We start from the raw sequence: 16,828 nt of genomic DNA on the forward strand, positions 1-16,828 counted from the left end.
AGCAGATTCATACTTAAAACAGGAGGTCAAACTTTAATATAAATAAGCTTCAATATTATGAACCTCTGAGCTCAGCTTTAAGTGTAACTTAGTCACTAGTGTGTACCAGAGACAGTCTTCCTATTCGTTTGGATAATGCATAGATGAATAGGAGAGACAAAATACAAACATGAGCGGTTACATACAGTCACTGCACCAGTGTCTTTGCACGTTTGACTCATTTACAACTAATCAAAAGTAGTGTTTATATTCCTGCAAACTTTCCTTTTGGAATTTAAAAATAAAACGATCTTCCAATATTCCATCAAGGAAGGGTCGGTTCCAAAGCAGGAAGAGTTTGTTTTGGAACCGACTGTGCGGTCAGCTGTACTGAAGTCTACGGGATATGCGTGGAGAAACACACTAAAACCCAACATATCCACGTTGTGTAACTTCTGATGAAGAAACGCCTCTGGAAAAGTAAAGAACACACTTCAGAGAGCAGGTTAACGATGGATTTCCTCTCTTGACATGTTGTTCCTCCCTTGATTTCATTTGGGAAAGGCTCCTGTTCGCAGTGTAATGGCAGTCTCATCAGCGATATTAGATCAGACCAACCCCGTCTGGTCAAGTATTTATCAGCCCCTTCAATTACTGGTCGTTAACCTACTCTGTGAAGTGTGTTATAGACTTCATTACAGCTGGTTCCTTGACTTCGATAAAAACCTCTGGACTTCTTTGTCTTGTCAAGGCATCGTTACCGTGTGGATTCAGCTGCATTATCACACGTCAATAACTTCACTGGCAAAAACAAACCGGAGGTTCACAACGTTCACTCTGCAAGTTTTAAACTGGCTGCATGGAGGAGAACAAAAACACACACAACATGTGGCACACTTCGTAGTAAATAGACGCAAATGTGAAAAGACACTGGCGGTCCTTCAATGCCTCACCGGGTGATGACTTCACAGTACCTGTGCCTGTATGAACACACACAAAGACAAACAGTGCTAACACGTCTAACTCCGCAGTGCATAGAAGGTTTACAACAAAAGGTCTTGGGAGGAGATGGTGCGCTCAGCTGCTGCTCGATAACTGATGGATTTTTTGACACGACCATATTCTACTTACAGTATACACTGCTCTAATGATGGCAACTTGATGGATGATATCTCACATGGCAAATTCAGCTAAACCGTTTTCGTATTGTTTTAGTAAACAAAGTAGTCCAGTTATCCTTATTACTGTGGATGTTTTTTTTCATGCACAAACACTGCAATTTTCCTACCACAAAACAGTGAAAGTTCAGTCATATGTCACAACTCCAGTATCATCCCATTTGCCCTCAACTTTGTTAGCATGGATGCACCTTCCCAGTGTTACAACAAAGGTACCAGAGCAGGACAACGCAGATACATGGGTCATATCGGAGCAACAGCTTTTACAATCAAAACAGTTTGTCTCAGGTGTACAACGCCCGTCTCTGCTTCTCTTTGGAATTTCCTCTGTGTGTAGATATTAAACGTATTTTAGTGCATTCCCTGAAGAGTTTTCTGTAATGAGGTGTTTGTTTATCAAAAAGAATGTCTGTCATTTTCCAAGAGAAGTTTTTTTTTTTTTTCCATGCTATGTGAAGGTACGTCCTGTCCCAAGGCATCACTTCTTGGGGTTCTCAGGGTTCAACCATGAGCCGTCCTCTTCCACCTCCCGCCGCACGACCAGGAGCATCTCTGCCACGTCCTGAGAAAGCTGTTCGCTGAGAAATGTGCTGAAAGAGACACAGGGGCGACAGAAGAGAAAGGGTTGGATAAACTCTGGACTCAGATTAGTAGAGTGCCGCGTTCTAACACAAACAAACAGTGAGGTAAGCCCCATGTGATCGCTCATATGGGATGACTCACACAGTTCAAGCAGCAGACAATGGCCAAGTTTTGATGTAATTCAGAGCGGATCCACACACGCAGACTGCATGTCTGGCTGGATGTTAAATGCCAATTCTTACCGTAGTTCTGCTTCTCCCCCGATACAGACAGGACTCTTCAGTTTGGAGTCGAGGTTGTAGTACTGTCCATTGACTTGCCGAACCGCGAGCCAGTGCCGCCGTCGGAGGGGGAGGGAAACGATCCCCAGAGACACTCGCGATGGGACATTGAGAATAAAACCCTGGACCTTTGACATGCAGAGGCTCTGAACCGTCCTGCACGAGAGATAGCCAGATATGGATATTAGTTAGTCGAGCAGAGAGAGGCACTGAGACGAAACTAAATCCACAGTCCAGCAGCATTAAACAAAATTACTTAAACAAATCGCCCACAGGCTTGCAAAGACAAACGAGAGATGGGAAACATCATGTCAAGCTACAATCCACAATCCACATAAGGCCAATACAGAAGTGATTAATACATGTAAATTAATACAAATTGTTACATAGGGCCCCTTTTATTATTTTGCAACATGCCTTGAGTTTGCACTACATGATGGCCGAGTATTTAGACATCAGATATAATATCATATATGGACATCAAACTACAAACAAACTTCTTTATCTTTTGCCAAAAGATAAAATATGAGAAATGCACCTCCAACTGAGAGGACATGCCCAGAAATGCTAAGTTATTTGCATTGTTGGATGGATTTGACCACAAAATGACACACTCCATATTTCAGCTAAACATGTAAGTGCAGTAAGGCTTGAAGATGCAGAGCGTCTCTCTCACCTGCGCTTGTCCCACCACACCGCAGCCAGCTCCCTGCTCTGTAGTGCCGCCATGATGACGTTGACATCATAATTTCCTGTGCCTAACACTGAGCGATGAGGATTCACCACACACTGTGGAGCCAGTCTGCAGAGAAGAAGCCGTAGAGCATGTTTTAAAAAGGGAAAGTCCACCTCATATTTATCAATACTATTTAGAAAGAAAGTGTGACGGGCGCCGTTTAGCTCATTTTGGCGCGTCCCAAGTGCCGAGGCTCTGCAGCGGACCTGGGTGTGTGATATTTAGTGTTCACTACAGTCTCTCTGCTATGGAAGCAAATTTGTACCATAATTCAAATTAAAATGCATTTACAGAAATGCTTTTTCATTTTAAGAATGTAGCTGCATTTTTTGACTCATAAATAAAATTAGTAATAAATCATCCAAATTGCATTTTCATTTTCTTCTTCAAGACTGCTCATTTTGTAACTTAATTCAAATGATACAGAAAAGGACATTTAAGATTTAATATTCAAAAGATGGCCAAGCAAATAGGTACCAAAATTCAATTTGAAATGTCAAATTTGAAAATTAAAATGCATTAGCATAAATGCTTTTTCATTTCAAAGTCAGAGCTGCATTTTTTTGACTCATAAATAATATAAGTAATAAATCATCAAAATTGCATTTTCATTTTCTTCTTCAAGACTGCTTATTATGTAACTTAATTCAAATGATAAGGAAAAGGACATTTAAGATATAATTTTCAAAAGATGACCCAGCAAATAGGTACCAAAATTCAATTTGAAATGTCAAATTTGAAAATTAAAATGCATTAGCCGAAATGCTTTCTCATTTCAAAGTCAGAACTGCATTTTTGACTCATAAATAAAATTAGTAATAAATCATCCAAATTGCATTTTCATTTTCTTCTTCAAAACTGCTCATTTTGTTACACAAAGACAAAGAAAACTGCTTTTTCGTTTTGAAGCCCTCCCCCCGCAAAAAAAGGTCCAAAATTCAATTTGAATTCGCAATCCCAAGCGGCGCAGGAGAGTGACGTCAGCGGCCTCTCTTCTTCTTCTGACCGACCGTGCTACGCATCTACGTTAGGGGGCGGCGGTGTGCTTGTGCTGCCCCTGAATTTGGACACAGCCATTGAGCGCTAGACCTTTTGTCGACATCGCCGCCATAATGGATGTGGCAGCTCAGCCCCGTGAACTAATACAAGTCAATGGAGTGAACTTCATAAAGCTTCTTCTACAAAGTGCTATAAGCTAATGTCTCTCTCTCCCCCACACCCACGCACCTGCAGCGGGTCACAAAATCACCGGCCGCTTTATAGTCTGGAGCCCCGCCTTTCCGAAACCCCGCTGTTCCGAACATAGACTTCAATTCATCGTAATGGCGGGGTTTCCCTTTTTTTTCGAAGACCCCGCTATTCCGAAAAGTCTATTGGGGAAACCCTCCATTCCGACCCCACCCCCACTCCGAACGGACACAATCAGAAAGGAAACGGAGGCTGCGCATTTATCCCTTTTTGCTTTGTGGGTTCAAACGGATCATGTGGCTGATTAACCGCAAAACAAGCCTACTTCATATTAATGACATAACGCTCATTATGCTTCAGCTGGACAAATGGCTATGTTGAACTGAAATTATTTTATCATGCTAAATATCCGAAATTGTATGAAAATTGCTCCAATGCGTTATACCGATCTTCGGACATATTCAGACACAGCCTGATATGGGTTCTGAGCAAAGAAATGTCTGTTTTCTTCCCCGGTCTGTTGTCAGCAGGAGCGGGGGCTGCAGGCTCGCGCCTGGGTGAAGTAGGCTCAAGCCAGAGTTCAGCCGAGAGAGAAAAATTGTGTATTTCTTTTGCTCTGTGGGAGATCTCCCACAACAGAGTGGATGAGAAACCAAGGGGGACAGATCTGCCCAGCAAACATCAGAACGCAGAGTGGAGCCTTTGTCTGTCACCTGGTTCAGCACCCTGGACAGCTGCCTGCGTAACTGGATGTGGGAATTTGATGCATTTGAAGCCGCGACATTTGGTTTAGAAACGTCATATATAATAACATTGTTTCGAGTCGTAAACACTTCTGTAAGTGGAAGAAATAAGAATCAATTAGGCTATTAGTGTTAGTCCTTCTTCATATGAAGTTTTGTTACAGTCGCACAGCTGGAGACCGCTAACAAAGTTAGAGACAAGAGAGACAATGAATGAAATCCCGCGAAATGATGTGCGGTCAATATGACCGCTTATGGCTGAAATAGGTAAAACAAATCACATTTTTTTTTCCTTTTCTGTAATTTATATAAAAAACTATTCTCAATTAAAATACAGACACTTTTAGAAAATGGTTAGAAGTCTGTAATGTTTGCATTTTCTTTACATCGCAGATTGATAACTTAATTGTGATAATGTTCAAAGTTATTATTATTATTATTATTATTATTATTATTATTTCACATAAACACACACACAGCAAGTATAATGGTACTGTGCTAGGTATTCTTTTCGTGGTTCTTGGTGCTTGGAGCAATATTGTTGTTGTGGCATTCATGCCAATAAAGCGAATTTGAAATGAATTGAATTAATAAACCTTTAGATTCTTGCCTATAGACTGATAAGTGTTGTGTTTACAAATGAGCAATACATCCAGATTTTTTGAGATTTGTATTGTCAATGGGAATTTAAATTTAAATGTCAGGCGATGTTTTCTTCATGGAAATTATTATTCGGGCAAACAATTATAAGAGAGAGAGGGAGCGCGGACGGGGAATCCGTTGTGTGACAGCGGAGCGGAGGGTCAGCAGCTGGATTTTGCACGCACGGTCAGTATTAGTAGGTGTTTGAGGTTTATTACGTTTGCGGACATTATTACATTCAATGTAATAATGTAACAGCATTTGCGTGCGCACAGTTTGCGTGTGTAGGCCCGTGGTCATGATAATCCGTCTATGGCTATAAGAGATGGATACACAATCAACTTCATGTAGTTTATATTGAATCAAAAATACATAGGTAGCCTATTGTCTTCTCCTCTGCTTTTTTTTTTCTTTTTCAAAGACAAACTGAGCAGCACTGCTCAATCCACTCAATCCGCTCCAGCTCCACCCGCCCGGCGCTCCTCGTGCCGACAGGACTGCCAGCTTTCCGGCGCCCCGGAGAGTGGCTTCCCCGTGCACACCTCCTCCTACTCTGACTTTGTCCGTGTTACAATAAACACTCCATGCATCCAGCTACAGCCTCCTGTCCGCTTCTGGGTCTCACCTTTGCTAAAGACACCTAACATTAACAGATCAAAACAGAGTAAACGGCAGCTATCCGACATCAGATCCACGCTCCTGCCTGCCCCAGCCAGCCCCCACACACCGGCCTGTCGCCTGCGCAGCCGCGTGGGAGGGGACAGGAGAGACCCCGGCGCTGCTGCAGAGGAGCCGTGGACTGCGATGACTCTAAGCAGCATGTGAATTACAATATAATCTATTTCTCGCCTTTCCCCCGATGATCTGAATAAGTCGCTAAATTTGTCGCTGGTCGCTTTTTCGAAATAACGTCGCTTAGAGGGACTGAAAAGTCGCTAAGTCTAGCGAGACAGTCGCCATGTTGGCAACACTGAAGAAGAGCGGCCGCTGACGTCACTCTCCTGCGCCGCTTGGGATTGCGAATTCAAATTGAATTTTGGACCTTTTTTTGCGGGGGGAGGGCTTCAAAACGAAAAGGCAGTTTTCTTTGTCTTTGTGTAACAAAATGAGCAGTTTTGAAGAAGAAAATGAAAATGCAATCTGGATGATTTATTACTAATTTTATTTATTTAAAAATGCAGCTCTGACTTTGAAATGAGAAAGCATTTCGGCTAATGCATTTTAATTTTCAAATTTGACATTTCAAATTGAATTTTGGAACCTATTTGCTGGGTCATCTTTTGAAAATGATATCTTAAATGTCCTTTTCCTTATCATTTGAATTAAGTTACATAATAAGCAGTCTTGAAGAAGAAAATGAAAATGCAATTTGGATGATTTATTACTTATTTTATTTATGAGTCAAAAAATGCAGCTCTGACTTTGAAATGAAAAAGCATTTCTGCTAATGCATTTTAATTTTCAAATTTGACATTTCAAATTGAATTTTGGTACCTATTTGCTTGGCCATCTTTTGAATATTAAATCTTAAATGTCCTTTTCTGTATCATTTGAATTAAGTTACAAAATGAGCAGTCTTGAAGAAGAAAATGAAAATGCAATTTGGATGATTTATTACTAATTTTATTTATGAGTCAAAAAATGCAGCTACATTCTTAAAATGAAAAAGCATTTCTGTAAATGCATTTTAATTTGAATTATGGTACAAATTTGCTTCCATACTCTGCTGTTCTTTGCTACTAGCCAAGAAAAGTTGTATCTTGTATTTATCTTTTAGCAAAAATAAAAAAACCTCAAGAATCAGTGTTTCATGTCCAGTCTTGTGACAACACTAACCAGGATCGCTCAGAGGTTTTGTTTATCCCTTTTTCTGTATGAGTGTCTCCACATTCTGGACTGTCCATGGTGGTTTAAAGGGTAACTCCACCAAATGTACACATTCAGGTGTTAGAGTAGCTAAGTTGCATCATGGGTAATGTAGGTGCGAGAAGGAAGAAGAATGGTGCTTATATTACCCCCAATGCAACTGGGCCACTGAGTGATTAAATGCATCTCCCTTTGGAGCCACTAAAGACTTTATACCACTTTATATCACATATGTAGTTAGTCCTTCCCAAGACCTGTAAACACACTTTAATGTGTAACATTGGACGAGTTACTCTTTAACTGAGATACAACTGCGGATATTGCTCTCCATTTGAATAAAGCATATTTATTTCTAACAACCAGGACATAGTTTCCGTGAGGCAGTGAAGTTACAGGGTCTCCAGCATGCAATTCTTTAGCCAAGGTCATGAGCCACCCAGATCATGACTTACCTCATCTCATGGTCTATTCGGTTAGTAAATGGCGCCTTGAACAATAGCCACGCTAAATCAAATGACTTTTGCTATGTGAAAATGACTTTACTGGCAGAGGCAATAACATTCCTGGTTTCAACACTAGTCTCTGGAAGAGTTTTTCATCCCACACACTGTTTAACAGCATGTGAAACTAGGTCAGGGTGTGGAAAACAACCTGAACATCCATACGCTGCTTTATAATTCAGTTACAACGTGTTCCCTAGGCAAACCTTTCTTGAAAATCACACTGTATTTCTTTTTCACCTGTTATCAAGCAGCAGGGTAGATGTTCAAAGGTATTTTCCATGAACCCACAGATGTCTAGCAGTCTGCCTGGCATCGTAAAGTGTTACACCGGGGGCCAATCCAAGACTGTACCACTCCTCTCTGCTGCCTTAACTATGGCCGGCTGTGACAGTGTCCAGCACAGTGGGTGCAGATATTGGATTTTAATGTTGGCTTCACCTCTGGGAAACGTTATATCAGCCTGAGCTGACATCTGTGGGGTTATAAAAAAATAACTGAAGATACAACCAGCTGCTGCCTGACAGGTAACAAATAACATATTGATGGGGAACATTGTGTAACTATATTATGGATTAATGCACGCAATGCTGAGGTCATGAATAGGGCTAGGGGCCAATATCATGTTTTTGAGCCCTGCTGTTGACTCATGCTCCTCGTTAATTAACCCATCTGTCAATTCAAGGCAGTTAAACGTGTTTTTTTCTCACCGACACATGACCAAAATGTTACCCTACCGTTTGCAGATGTCATCGGCTGTCTCCTTGGTGAACACCCGCTCCTGGAGCACGTTGTTGAGTGCATGAATCGCGCACAGCTCCAATCGTTGCTTCTCATGAAACACGTCTCCTTCGCTCATACTAATGCTTACCACACATAGAGACAAGGAAGAAGCACCGTTAACAAAGTAAACATTAGCTAGCCTAGCATTTAGCACATGAGTTTGTGTGTGTGTTAGCTAGCACAGTTTGCAGTCCATTCAGGGCTAACCATAACTTAAAAGTCGTTAGCTTACCGTAACGGATGCTAAAGTGTGGCAGCTTTGGTGATTGCGCTCTAGTTTGGTAGCAAAACAAAGCAAAGTGCACTACTACTAAAAAAAACAATAGCTAAATGAAGCTACTGACCTGCTGATGAAGCGATTCCCAGTTAAACAGATGCTGGAGTATGACAGCTACATCCAGAAACCGGAAGCAGATCCGTTGTTTTTGTTGTGTGGATGACACGCCCATTTACGGTATTGGCAGCAGCACAATAAAAATCGGCTGTGAATCTTTCTGATGTGTCCAAATTAAAATGCAATAAATGAACGTATCTCCCCTCGATACACACACAAACGTCCTTATTTCACCAGGCTGTCGGGTCTCACGTCCACTGTGGACGTTATGTTGCAGCGCCCTCTAGTGTTCAGCCTGCTTATTGGCGCTTATAATGGTGGAGGTGGTGATTTCTAGGTTTTTCTATTAGACAATATGGATGATAAGATTTGCTGCAACAATCATCAGTGCTGGAATGCAACTAAGTACATTTTGCACATTTTGTATAATGCTTTGCTGGTTTATACTTCTACACCTCTACATTTCAGAGGGACATTTACCTTACATTTCACATTTTTGATACAAACAACACTTATAGGCCTACAATACTTAATGGTATAGTACAAACGATTGGTCGACCGATACGGCTTTTTCAGGGCCAGTACTGATTATTTGAAATCGAAGAGACAAATAACTGATATTTGGACCCAATACTCATTGATCTTATACTGTTTATCATAAATATGCTGAATATCGGCCCCGATAATTGTCCAGGGCCAATCATCAGTCTACCCCTAGTACAAACATATTATAATACTCTGGCTCCACCTGCTTACCTGGATACATAGACTTATGTTTACAACCTGTTTACATTTCAGTATATATATTTTATTACTTCCTGTACCGACTCATATCACAGGAACTATATTTATTTCATTAACTGGTTATTAGATGTTTATCCATCACAATATGTATATTTTTTATTCATACCTGTGTACAATTTATCATGTATAATTTATATGTTTACACAAAGGTTCATTTAATTGTCATTTAACAACACAGGGTTGTTCAACAAAATGTAAGATAAGACAAGGTAAGGATGAAGAGAATGATGTAAAGATAAAGTGAAAAATTAACAATAATCATGATTATTAAAAAAAATAAGACTATACACTATACACTATTTACCTTTTGCTCACAGATATGACCAAGGAGGAGAATTGCATAATGGCACCTATAGCTGTGATACAAGACTAAATGTGACTCAAATGGGTAAGCTGTAGTGTCTTTGTCATACACAAGAAAAACATATTTTTGAAGGTGATGTGTTGAGGAAGAGTTCAAGAGTCTCACTGCCTGAGGAAAGAACCTGCCCTGTATTCTGGTGGTATGGCAGCAGATACTTCTGTATCTTTTGGCGGGGTGAGCAGACTGTGGTTGGGGGAGTGTTGTTTTTAGCCGCTTCACAATTTCGGGGTCATGGACATATTAGTACACTGCAGTATTATATTCTTTAAAAATTAAGTACTTTTTTCCACCTGACTATCATGGAAACCTCACTCATCTTATAAAGTTTCTGAGTTTCAGAATCAGAATCAGAATCAGTATTCCTTTATTGTCCCACGAACGGGGAAATTTGTTTGCGACAGCAGCCAAGGGACAGAATATTACAAAAAAGACAATAACAATAGTAAAAAATAAATAATATAGTTAAAAAGGTAAGAAATAGAATAGACTGGTAGATTGTTTTTTTTTTTTTACTTATTTGTATAGAAGTACTCTTTACTGTGAGTATTGTTTAGCTCACTTTGGTTAATTACCTTCCTTGTGTGTTGTATAAGTTAGTATCTAAAGTCATGTTTAATCAAATCTGGAAATTCTTTAAAAATCTAGTGTATTCCTGCTGCTGTGAGAACAAAGCAGAGAATTAAAGGAGCACTTTGTAGTTTTGGAGAAGAAACACAGAATTTATTATTTTAGATATCAATGAGCTAGTAATATAAACTCAGATATATTTTTTCCATAACTGAATAAACAAGCTGTTCTCAGAGAGAAATAAGGTCCCCAGAGCACTGTTTGAAGCTAGAAAGTTGTGTTTGTAATGAAGCAAGTTTGTTCATCTAGTTAAAGTTTAAGAAAGTCAATGAATATCGATGATGATTTAAAATGTATTCCCCAAAACTACATAGCGCACCTTTAAACAGAGATGTGTTGTTTTTAACTGGGCTATATACACAGTCTACAATTGAAATAAGTCTCAAGACATGTATACTTTTTTGTTGTGTTTGATGATTATATGAACTCATTCTTGTAATGCCATCTAAACTAAAATGTAATAAACTGAAGTAAACTAAGCAAAACTAAACTTGATTTGAGAATAGGTTGTGAAAGAGGCCAGTTCTTACTAAATGTATATAAACATTTTTTAAAACAAATATATGGTACTGCTTTAAGAAGCCTGTGTTTTTATGGTATATGACGTTCAACAAGAGTCTGTGGAGTTTAAGACATTTTGGCATTTTAAAACAAGAACACCATCGTGATATATGCTGAAAGTTTCTAGTTACCAATAGTTTTATTGCCTATAACAGCTGTGTCTTCACAGTATTGTTCAGAGGGGGATGTGAGTTTTTTAAACGGACCAATGGCTGACTCGCATCAGTCATATTTTCGATTCTGTGTGGCTGATTGGGCTGCCTACTGTGACGAACCGATAACACCGTACCATAATTGGCTCACGGTTTCTGACGTATCATGTCACTAAGATGCCCATTGGTCTGTGGTAATAGGTTAAACTGAGGATCGTATTTTTGTTCCTGTGTCAACGAAAAGAAGAAAAGAAGAGTAACCAGTGAGACCCGACTAAGTTTTGATCAAAGATAGTTTTTTTCAAATCATAACCAAACAGTCTCTTTATATCTGACTCCAGCCGGACACACACCGCCTCAGCAGAACTCTTTTTGAAGATGGTAAGTCGGATGACCGAGCTTATTGCTAACGGCTAACGGCGGTAGCTGCTAGCTTGATTCGATGTTTAGCCGTAGCCAGCGGTCGAGCTTTTAATCCGTTTTGTGTGTCTTATTGTCTCTGAGATCAATTAAAATCTCTTATTTACATTAGTCTTATTTAATCAATTGACTGGTCATAAGTAGGAACTGTATCACACATTATGAAACCACCGAACAGCTTTTACATAAACGATATCAAATTGAGGCTAGGCTAGTTAACGTCACTGCTAACCTTAATAGTAATGAGTGCTAACGTAACGCTGAAGTTACCCATCCATTGATCGATCACCGATCACAACAGCAATACCATTATGATCATGTGATGTTGCCTGGCTTTCATGATTGTGCCGATGCTAGATAAACTTAGCAGTTACCTAAGCAATTAAGTTGAAACTTGTTTGAGAAAAGAAAAGATAAAGAGGCTAATTAATGTTGTTGGTTTACCATGCCTGTATTTATATAAGTAATTGAGCAATGTGTTTGCCCGCATTGTATTTTATTTTTAATAAATTAAGCTTTTAAGACATTAAAATAAGATGTGCCGTGGCTAACTGCCCCAATGTTGCTTATAGTAGCTGATTCTAGTACATTTCAAAACTTAATTGGCATTTTTGTGTAGACAAATTTCAAAATGAAGTTGCAAACGTATTGCAAGAAAACAAGACCACAACACTTGCCAGTATGGTACATATTATGCTTTATGAAAATCACAACCAAACGTTTTTTATTTAGCCTTTTTAAAGTAGTTATCAATGTTTACTAGATACAGTCTGCAATGAGACCATTTCTCAACATGGTCAAAATACCCCTAACTTTGAGATCTTCCCTTGTTTGTAGGATCATGTTTGCACTCATGCTGGCTTAACCATCTTTCTGCCACTCTTACAGAACTCCAATGTGGAGAATTTACCTCCTCATGTTCTTCGCTTGGTCTACAAAGAGGTTTCAGCTTTAGCAGCGGACCCTCCTGAGGGTATCAAGATTTATCCCAGTGAGGAAGACATAACAGAACTGCACACAGCCATCGAAGGACCTGGTAAGAATAGCAATATGGCGTTATCCAATGATAAGACATTTTAAATTGAAAACTCATGCTACTAATGTTTGTATTTCATATTGAAGCTCACACTGATCTGCACATCACTGTGTGTGAAGTAAGAAGTGGCTGCATGATAAGACACTTAACAATCTGTACTGTCTTTAATTAATTTAAGCTTTCTAGAATCCTACACAGCAGTGTCTTTCACGCCTCAGGGTCTGTTTCTGTCTGTCCACGAGACAGTTTGCTTGTTATATCATCTCACTTGTACATTAATCAACTGAAATCCAGGTTAAGTCGAATCGCTTAAAGGTCAGTACAGATCATGTATTTGGACATTTTATTGATTGGGCATGCAAACCATTCGGGGGGAAAAAAAATCCCATGATCCTTGAGTAGACCATACACTTCAAAGGTCAACTTTAAAAGAAAATAGATAAATGAAGATAAGTTGGCATGCTCTTTAATTATATCACATCTACTCTTGAGAAAACAGTATCCTATGCACTTATGCCTTTTTATAATGCCAGCTGTGGATTAATTGCTGTTTCTTCTGTACTCCTACTTACGACTGATTTAATGTTGTGCCTGTGTCATACCGCCACTACACATTCATAATAGACATAATAACATAATTGATAATTATTCAGCAGCCAACAGAGATTTCACTCAATGACAAACCTTTTAACATTATCCTTAGGTAATAACAGCTCTTGCCTGTTTACCTCTCTTGCCTATGATATCTGTCTGTTCCACTGTGTTTAGGTGGCTGGTGGTTAAATGTTATGTTCTGCCACCAGCTTCATGGAACTACCATCATTACATCATTTACTCATTATAAACTCCTTAAGACGTCCAACAATGCGTAGAAACAATTCTTTCCATGGCTCCTTGAAAATTAACATATTAATACATAGAAGCTCTATTCCTGGGTTTTGTACATGTTGCTGATTGCATGCAAGACACATAACCCACTTAAAACACACAGCCAACAATGTCCATTCTATCCTGTCACAATGAGCTCATTGCTTCAGGCCTTGTTATGGTTAAGTAGGCCTTGAAGAGCCAGACACTTCTCCACATTTCATTCACTCCTCCACAGACCAACTTCTGTGCATCACTTTGATTTATTATGTCAGACACTAGTATTGGTATCATACTTTATTATCAAACTCTAACAAACTGCATCTAAAATTAACATATTTCATATTGCAATACAGTAAATTAAAGTTAATATATACATTAGACTGTATATGACAGTTTTCTTCATAAACCTATATGGATTCTGATAAAGGCACAAGTTTGAACGCACTGAGCCATGGCTGACGTGGGTGTAACATTTTCTGTTTTTGTTAGTTGACTCAGTTGCCGCTCTATGACCCTCTTTCTTTTCATGGAGCAAGTTTGGCAGAGTTGCTGAAATGAATTCTTTATGCTTTGACAGAGGGAACTCCGTTTGCTGGTGGCGTTTTCCGAATGCGTCTGGTCCTCGGGAAGGACTTCCCTGCGGTTCCACCCAAGGGGTATTTCCTGACCAAGATTTTTCACCCCAATGTGGGCCACAAGGGAGAGATCTGTGTCAACGTGTTGAAGAGGGACTGGAAGGCAGAACTCGGCCTCCGACACGTCTTACTTGTAAGAGGGACTGTCAGTCTTTGATGAGTGTCAGCCAGTGTTGCCTCCGCTGTTTTTACATTTCTGTCTCTTTTCATTTACCCACAGACAATCAAGTGTCTTCTCATCCATCCGAATCCAGAGTCGGCACTGAACGAAGAAGCCGGCCGTTTGCTGTTAGAGGACTATGCAGAATATGAGTCCCGAGCTCGTCTGCTCACAGAGATCCACGCCATGGGCGGGACCTCTGGGGCACCTCAGGACCCTAATGACGGCCCACAGCCGAAGAAGCACGCAGGTGATCCCACGAAGAGAGCGGGACCCAGTGCAGCTGCTGTGCCAGCAGCTCTGGGTAATGGAGCTAATGGAGCCAGTACCACCAGCAGCAATAGCAACAGCAGTAGTAGCTCTAATAATGTAGCAGGGAAAAAGAAAGCAGATAAAAAGCGTGCATTGAGGCGACTTTAATACCTCAGCAAAATTCTCAGTGTGTGTGCATACGTGTGTGAGCGCGAGAGTGTGTGTGTGTATATATAAATATTGAAGTGTGCTGACGATGTTTTTTCCCCTTTTTTTTCTGACTCTTTCTACCACCTATCGAGACTGTCCACTTGATATTCATACTTTCCCTTCTGTCTTGCCACCACTTTGTCCTGTTGGCATTACAGGTTTTGTTAATTATTTCCATACCTAAAGCCACAATGAGAAATATCTGTTCCGATTTTAAAGGAAAGACGATACCGTCACTGCGGAAATCATGCCATCTGTTGTATTTTGCCCTCAGCCTAGCGTGAATGAATGATACAGGGAATGGATTTCACTGTGCAAAACATGGCCTCTAATGTCTGTCCATCACTGAGACTCCACCGCTACAGTCTCAGCTCTTTTTAAAGTGTTTCTTGGTAAATGCTGCTGTGATGGTACCGTGTACTGCTCAGCCAGGCTCACCCGCAAGTCTAATCCAGGATGCTTATTTAATTAAAATAAATTTTTCAAATTGAGCTCGAACTAAATAAAGGTAAAGTTTCTAAAAAGATTATGCAAGATGTTGGTGAGTTCGCTATTGGGAGAGAACTGTTGTCAGTGTCGAGCAAAATGGTAACATCTTTTAAAATTGTATTTTTCATATTGTGACCTGAATGAAGTAAAGGTATGGAAAGAGTTAGCAGTGGAGTATAAGAGGTAGGTCTGTTATGTTCTTCATGGAATCTCAACTCGTTTTTAAGTTTTTCTAAAATAGTTTCACTGTCCAGTATTTTCAAAAGTTGTTTATAATCGACATGTTCATATTCAGCTGTCTTGTGGTTGTGTGTGAAGACCTAGATCAGTGGCTTTAAGGGAACAGGGTAGGCTGCCAGACTATAAAAAATGAATAATTTATTCTCTGTATTGAGCATACAGTGGGGTGACTCGTTGAAACTACCCGTGCTCCCCTACCAAGCAGCATGTGCTCTCACATACCCAGCTGTCCGACCAGCCATGTGGGTACCTGAGAAGACATCTGCAGGAAGAAACCTTCCACGTTTGATATAACTCGTCTCCCGACCCGTTGCACTGGGGGAGGTTTCCTGGGCAGGTTTTCTCTCTGTTCTAAATGCATGCGGGGCCTACATTTCCCAAGGAAACACATCTGATGCACTGTGTCAAATTGGATGGAAAAGGTGCCTCTGAAACTCCTGTCATTGTGCAGACTGTTGGCTGGACATTTTGTGTCCATTTTAAATTATTTAAATTAATAAAACATTGAAATACGAGAAGTGAAATAAAATGAGTCATGGCTGGGTTTTTTTGCATGCATAATTGTTTATTGAGGTATAAATGTAGGTGTGTATCAGTATAGCTGCTGAGGATGGATACTGAGGTGAGCCTTTTACTGTTCAGCGGCATATAATAGCACTTCATTTTGTTTATAGTGGTCTCCTGTTCTGCAGTGATGGAATAACCATTATGAGGAAATCGGTAATTGCATCCACCCCAGCAAACCAGTGAGTGAGAGTGCACCCGGTAGAGCGTCATTGGACCATCTAATGAAGGGCTCCACCAGCCTCTGCTGCAGACATGCAGCAGCCCACCCACCTGTATAGAAATAGCAGCCTGCCATGCAGGTAATTATCAGGCCCGTCTCAGACACCTGGGGCTCCGCATAACCCTTCACACCTTTGCCCAAGCCGCGCTTTGGAGGCGCTTAGCTCCTTCCCCACCTGCATTTCACCTCCACGCATCCTCAGTTTGTTTCAGTTCTCGGGTTGATTCATGTGGATCTGGTCTGATGTGGGTCAGGTGTAAGAGGGAGAGCCCGCTTGTTTCCCTGTGCCACATACAGCGCACTGGTGTTCACTCATGATTCATCCCCGAGCTCCAACGTGTGATCACTCACTCCGATTCATGCAGCACAGTCCTCTGTTCAAACCGGCTGAGGAAAAAAAAAAGAAAAA

At 40.3% G+C, this 16,828-nt stretch overlaps 2 protein-coding genes across 5 annotated transcripts; one reads left to right on the forward strand and one right to left on the reverse strand.

Moving 5' to 3' along the window:
- Window positions 1-6: 6 nt before the first annotated feature.
- josd2 (Josephin domain containing 2) lies at window positions 7-9,095 on the reverse strand. Of its 4 annotated transcripts, none has more exons than XM_030394456.1 (5): window positions 8,823-9,095; window positions 8,433-8,561; window positions 2,697-2,822; window positions 1,982-2,176; window positions 7-1,747 (listed from the first exon to the last, which is right to left on the reverse strand). In XM_030394456.1, exons 2-5 carry the CDS (start codon window positions 8,552-8,554, stop codon window positions 1,636-1,638), a joined length of 555 nt encoding a protein of 184 aa, XP_030250316.1. In that variant the 5' UTR covers window positions 8,555-8,561; window positions 8,823-9,095; the 3' UTR covers window positions 7-1,635. The 4 variants fall into 4 exon arrangements, with proteins under 4 accessions (XP_030250316.1, XP_030250318.1, XP_030250317.1 ...); XM_030394458.1 differs by having other exon boundaries at window positions 8,433-8,555; window positions 8,823-9,083; XM_030394457.1 differs by having other exon boundaries at window positions 8,711-8,827.
- A 2,389-nt stretch (window positions 9,096-11,484) lies between these two features.
- On the forward strand, window positions 11,485-16,161 carry ube2s (ubiquitin-conjugating enzyme E2S). The gene is made up of 4 exons (XM_030395094.1): window positions 11,485-11,701; window positions 12,629-12,776; window positions 14,224-14,414; window positions 14,502-16,161. The coding sequence occupies exons 1-4, from the start codon at window positions 11,699-11,701 to the stop codon at window positions 14,859-14,861; spliced, it is 702 nt and encodes a 233-aa protein (XP_030250954.1). The 5' UTR covers window positions 11,485-11,698; the 3' UTR covers window positions 14,862-16,161.
- Window positions 16,162-16,828: the final 667 nt, after the last annotated feature.

The sequence above is a fragment of the Sparus aurata genome, chromosome 17 (assembly GCF_900880675.1).
Source record: "Sparus aurata chromosome 17, fSpaAur1.1, whole genome shotgun sequence".
Lineage (NCBI taxonomy): Eukaryota > Metazoa > Chordata > Actinopteri > Spariformes > Sparidae > Sparus > Sparus aurata.